Source organism: Trichomycterus rosablanca, chromosome 2 (genome assembly GCF_030014385.1).
Source record: "Trichomycterus rosablanca isolate fTriRos1 chromosome 2, fTriRos1.hap1, whole genome shotgun sequence".
Lineage (NCBI taxonomy): Eukaryota > Metazoa > Chordata > Actinopteri > Siluriformes > Trichomycteridae > Trichomycterus > Trichomycterus rosablanca.
In genome coordinates this window covers 10012617-10019026 of record NC_085989.1, presented here as the reverse complement: position 1 = coordinate 10019026, position 6410 = coordinate 10012617, and the positions used below count along the sequence as shown (strand labels likewise).

General features: G+C 43.9%; 1 protein-coding gene across 1 annotated transcript in view; it reads right to left on the bottom strand.

The window, feature by feature from the left end:
* Positions 1-1482: 1482 nt before the first annotated feature.
* Positions 1483-6410, bottom strand: part of chrna11 (cholinergic receptor, nicotinic, alpha 11) — a 109531-nt gene continuing 104603 nt past the window's right edge. The window contains exon 10 of the mRNA XM_062985549.1: positions 1483-2226. Coding sequence (XP_062841619.1) covers positions 1483-2226 — 744 coding nt within the window. The remainder of the gene's footprint in view (positions 2227-6410) is intronic.

Genomic DNA, 6410 nt, shown 5'->3' with positions numbered 1-6410 from the left:
TACTGTAGCTCAAATTGCTGAAGAAGGTAATGCTGGTTCTGGTTAGGGCTGTTTTGGCAGCAAAAGGGGGACCAACACAATATTAAGAAGATGGTCATAATGTTATGTCTGATTGGTGTAAAAAGCTCCTTCTTGATACGTTGCTAAAAACTTTCTTAAAATACTCCTTACGCACCAATTTTAGATTTTAAAATGTTACTTTTTAAAATTTGATTAGCTCAGGGTCAGAGTCAGCATCAGCAAGTGGAGAAAACAGTATCTAATTCTTTGTGCACTATCAATAAAACTTTCACCCTTTTTCCACTCCTCCCCAATATTTTTTATTTTCAATTTTAATACAGTATTACGGTCTATAAAACCACATTTTCCATCATTATTGTCTTATTGGATCTGACTATTTCACTGAGTAGAACACACTCACCCACACATGCAGGTTCTCCAAATACACAGATCAACCATAACATTAAAACCACCTCCTTGTTTCTACATTCACTGTCCATTTTATCAGCTCCACTTACTAAATAGAAGCACTTTGTAGTTCTACAATTACTGACTGTAGTCCATATGTTTCTCTGCATGCTTTGTTAGTCCCCTTTCATGCTGTTCTTTAATGGTCAGGACTCTCCCAGGACCACTACAGAGCAGGTATTATTTGGGTGGTGGATCATTCTCAGCACTGCAGTGACACTGACGTGGTGGTGGTGTGTTAGTGTGTGTTGTGCTGGTATGAGTGGATCAGACACAGCTGCACTGCTGGAGTTTTTAAACACCTCACTGTAACTGTTGGACTGAGAATAGTCCACCAAAGAAAAATATATCCAGCCAACAGCGCCCCGTGGGCAGCATCCCGTGACCACTGATGAAGGTCTCAAAGATGACCAACTCAACCAGCAGCAATAGATGAGCGATCGTCTCTGACTTTACATCTACAAGGTGGACCAACTAGGTAGGAGTGTCTAATAGAGTGGACAGTGAGTGGACACGGTGTTAAAAAACTCCAGCAGCGCTGCTGTGTCTGATCCACTCATACCAGCATGTTAGTGTCATTGCAGTGCTGAAAATGATACACCACCCAAATAATATCTGCTCTTTGGTGGTCCTGTGGGGGTCCTGACCATTGAAGAACAGCATGAAAGGGGACTAACAAAGCATGCAGAGAAAGTGATTATACTGAAAAAATGGACAGTGTGTAGAAACAAGGAGGTGGTTTTAATGTTATGGCTGATCAGTGTATATTCTGACACATCAGATACATCAGAGCGATCTTGTACTTGTATTTGACATTGTTGCAACAGGAAGGTCCATTTCTGTTCATTTAATTCCTTTACTGAAAGTTGTACAGTAGACATTATTGTTCATTAAAAAAATTCACCTTATTTCCACAACCTAAAGGTCCTTCAGAAGCCGTTAAAAAGATCAGCTACTTAAAGCCAGACCTTCATGCATCTCCAAATTTCTCGTTCCATCCATCTGACCGACTGTTTAAACGAAGTCCTTAGAAACTGCCTCGACAAAGTTGGGTGCTGACATGAGGATCGATATGGTGCAGATGATGTTGAAAACGCTAAAGGCCACCAGGCAGAGTCGGTCTATGACGGCCCCTGCGAACTTCCACTGCTCCGCCACGTTGTCGCTCTCATCCTGTGTTCTGAAGCGCTCTGCAATATAGTGCACCTCGTCGAGGATCACCTGCAGTTGCGGGTCTCCTCCGCTGCCACTGGTGGCCGAGCACGAGCAGCCTCCGGCGCCTCCCGAGACCGTACTGGGGCATCCGGTGGCGTCCAGGTTTGGCGTCGGAGGTGGTGGCGGGCTTCCGAACTGTGAAAGCACGTGTGGGGGAGGGCTGGATGGCACCTGTTGAGTGGAGCCACCTGATGCACTGTTCCTCGGGGCCGTGTCGGACAGGAGTGGCGGCGGCGAGGCTTCGTCCAGGCTCGGGAAGCCGATGTACAGCAGGTTGCCGTTGTTACTGGCACTGTTGCCCTGTAGGGGCAGGTGGTTGGCGTGACCCACTGCTTGCAAGAGGCTTTGAGGGTGGAGAGGGTGTAGGGTGGTGGGTATGTGGTGATGGTGGTGGTCGGTGGTGTTGGGCAGGCTGCCGTTCTGGGAGCCCGAGGAGCAACGGCGAAGGTGGGGTGCGCACGGGGGGCGGTCCGGGTCTTCGCGCTCACCCGGGCGCTTCATGCGCAGAAACCAGGCCACCCACTGGAGCAGAACAAGCTGGACCTTGATAAAAGAGAAGGTCAGGATTTAGTCATGTAAACAAATACATATGACCATATTGGGAGCTTTACAAGCATTAATCAGAAAAAGTTGGGACAGTATAGAAAATGCTAATAAAATAAAATGCAGTGTTCCTTACATTTACTTTGACTTTTATTTGATTGCAGACAGTTTGAACCTGAGATATTTCATGTTTTATCTGCTCAACTTCATTCATTTATTAATAAACATCCATTCCTGCATTTCAGACCTGCAACACATTCCAAAAAAAGTTGGGACGGGGGCAATTTAGGGCTAGTAATGAGTTGAGAAAACTAAATAATGATGTGATTCCAAACAGGTGATTGTAATAATGGTTTGGTACAAAAGCAGCATCCAGGAAAGGCTGAGTCTTTGATAAGCAAAGATGATCAGAGGATCTCCAGTTTGTCAACTGAAAATGATTGAAATGTTTAAAAACAATGTACCTCAAAGAAAGATTGGAAGGGATTTGCATATTTCTACCTCTACAGTGCATAATATCGTTAAACAATTCAAGGAATCGGGAGGAATTTTAGTGTGTAAAAGCCAAGGGTGCTTGTGTGATTTTGCAATGATCTTCGATCCCTCAGACGGCACTGCATCAAGAACCGCCACTCAACAATAGCTGATATAACCACATGGGTGAGGGATTACTTTGGCAAACCTTTATCAAGCGCTACAATACGGAGCCTTTGGTTAACCATGTCCAGAAGCTGCATCATCTTCTCTGGGCTCGAAGGCATCTAGGATGGACCATCACACAGTGGAAAAGTGTATTGTGGTCAGATGAATCAGCATTCCAGGTCTTTTTTTGGAACAAATGGACGCCATGTGCTTCGGACCAAAGACAAAAAATTATCAGCAACAAGTCCAAAAGCCAGGGTCTGTCATGGTATGGGGCTGTGTCAGTGCCCTTGGTAAAGGTCATTTACACTTCTGTGATGGCAGCATTAATGCAGAAAAGTACATTGGGATCTTAGAGCAACATGTGCTGCCTTCAAGACGTCATCTTTTCCAGGGACGTTCATGTATTTTTCAACAAGACAATGCAAAACCACATGCTGCACACATTACAGTCATGACCTGTCTCCAATAGAGAATGTGTGGAGAATTTGGAAAGAAAAAATGAGACAACGACCCCGTACTGTTATACATCTTAAGACGTGTTTGCAGGAAGAACGAGACGAAGTAAAAGCTGAAACACTAAATCACTTGGTCTCCTCGGTGCCAAAACGTCTTTTAATGTCTATAGGAATGGCAACATTACAAAGGGGTAAATGCTTTACTATCCCAACTTTTTTTGAAATGTGTTGCAGGCCTGAAATGCAGGAATGGATGTTTATTAATAAATGAAATGAAGTTGAGCAGATAAAACATGAAATATCTCAGGTTCAAAAGTGACATCTTGATATTAGGCAAAGCAGACAGAAAAAATAATTACAGTCCTATATAACATCTCTCCCTCCTACGTATGGCCTATTAAAGCCCAAGTGTTTAGTCGTTAGCTCAGCATACATTTTTTTTTTCAACCTGACCACATGGAAAAATCTGTATAGTTGTTGGATTTACTACCAAACCCCCGGCCAGATAATTACATAAAATAAACGGTATGTCTGGCATAGTAAGCACTGCCGTCCCCAACAGAAGAAAGTGCTGGCTAAGGAGACAACCCCATTCCTCACATCTACACCAATATTTATAAGGTAATATTTACTCTGCTATCAAACATTCCTTGTAATGATTTTCATTAAATAAATGAAGCACGGTGTGTTCCTGTAAATCATGGCTTAGTTTCCTATTATGTACATTTACTGCTGCTATTAATTATTTGCAAATTAGTGTAAATTTAACAAATCATCTTAATATTTCATGGAAGAATTCATGTATAGTTTTATTTTATGTAAAATAAAGCTGTTTAACATACAGTAGTTCAGTTGAAATTTGTGGGCAAATTAGTAGAAACAATAACAAATAAAGGACATGAACACATTCTCAACGCACAGTGGATAAAGTGTATAGAAAAGGGATAGCGCAGAAATGAGAACTGCTTGTCACAAAATAATAGGCTGCTCTGGCCATCTGCGACAAGCCAGCCCCTGAAACAGACCCAAAATGATTACAACCTGCTTGCTCGGCTATGAATGAACAGAATTTCATTTACATTTTCGGCATTTAGAAAATATAAGAAATGAATCAGTGTTAGTAAGTACATGTTAGTTCTAAGACTAAGTGCTTAGGAAAGTGGTGAGTTTTAAATTGTCTTGAAGACGTTGAGAGACTCGGATGGGAAAACAGACAGAAAAAGTTCGTTCCACCACTTGGGTGCTAGTACAGAAAAGAGCCTTGATGCTTGTCTTCCTTGAGTTCTGGATGGAGGATTATGGATGCATGGTACAGAGCGGGGTGTGCAGAGTTCTCTAAGGTACGCTATATTGCCAAAAGGATTCGCTCGTCTGCCTTCACACTCATATGAACTTGAGTGACGTCCCATTCTTAATCCATAGGGTTTAATATCATGTCGGCCCACCCTTTCCAGCTATAACAGCTTCAACTCTTCTGGGAAGGCGTTCCACAAGGTTCAGGAGTGTGTTTATGGGAATTTTTGACCATTCTTCCAGAAGCGCATTTGTGACGTCAGACACTGATGTTGGACATGAAGACCTGGCTTGCAGTCTCCACTCTAATTCATCTCAAAGGTGTTCTATCGGGTTGAGGTCAGGACTCTGTGCAGGCCTGTCAAGTTATTCCACACCAAACTCGCTCATCCATGTCTTTATGGACCTTGCTTTGTGCACTGGTGCGCAGTCATGTTGGAACAGGAAGGGGCCATCCCCAAACTGTTCCCACAAAGTTGGGAGCATGAAATTGTCCAAAATTCCTCCAGAGTTCCTTTCACTGGAACTAAGGGGCCGAGCCCAACTCCTGAAAAACAACCCCACACCATAATCCCCCCTCCACCAAACTTTACACTTGGCACAATGAAGTCAGACAAGTACTGTTCTCCTGGCCACCGCCAAACCCATCGGATTGCCAGACGGAGAAGCGTGATTCGTCACTCCAGAGAACACGTCTTCACTGCTCTAGAGTCCAGTGGCGGCGTGCTTTACATCACTGCATCCGACGCTTTGCATTCGCTTGACTTGGATGCAGCTGCTCGGAAATGGAAACCCATTCCATGAAGCTCTCTACACACTGTTCTTCAGCTAATCTGAAGGCCACATGATGTTTGACTGTGGAATATTTAGTGGCGAGGAAATTTCACGACTGGACTTGTTGCACAGGTGGCATCCAATCACGGTACCACGCTGGAATTCACTGAGCTCCTGAGATTGCTCCCATTCTTTCACAAATGTTTGTAGAAGCAGTCTGCATGCCTAGGTGCTTGGTTTTATACACCTGTGGCCATGGAAGTGATTGAAATTCAATGATTTGGATGGGTGAGTGAATACTTTTGGCAATATAGTGTAGCTTGGGGCTGGTCCATTTTTGGCTTCATAGGCGAGCATCAGTGTTTTAAACTGAATGTGGGCAGCTACAGGTGGCCAGAGCATATAGCGCAGCAGTGGGGTGATGTGGCAGCTTTTCGGTTATTTAAAAACCAGATGAGTTGCTGCATTTTGTATGAGTTTCAGAGTTTTAATAGTGGACATTGGACCACCTGCCAGGAGGGAGTTACAGTACTTCAAGCTGAGAGATTATAAGTGACTGGACAAGAATCTGAGTGGCTTTCATGGAGTGAAATGGACGAATCTTCTTGATGTTGTAATAAGGGGAATGGCACGATCTTGTCAAGTTGGCTACATGAAAATAGAAGGTCAGCTGGTTATGCAGGACAACACCAAGGTTTCAAGCCTTGTCAGATAGTTTGATCTGAACGTCATCAAGAGAGACGACTAGGTCTTGGGTTGGAGATTGATCTCCAGGAATAAGTATCAGCTCTGTCTTTGATGATAAGATGACATCCATAGTGAGATATCTTGCAGACATGCTGAGATATTCTGCGAGCTGAGACTTGTGTACAGGAGCTCGTCTGTTGGATCAGGCCAGCCTTTGCTCCCCAAGTGCATCAACAAACCTTGGCCACCCATGACACTGTCGTCGGTTTACCACTGTTCCTTCTTCGGACCACTTTTGATAGAGACTGACCACTGCAGACAGGGAACACC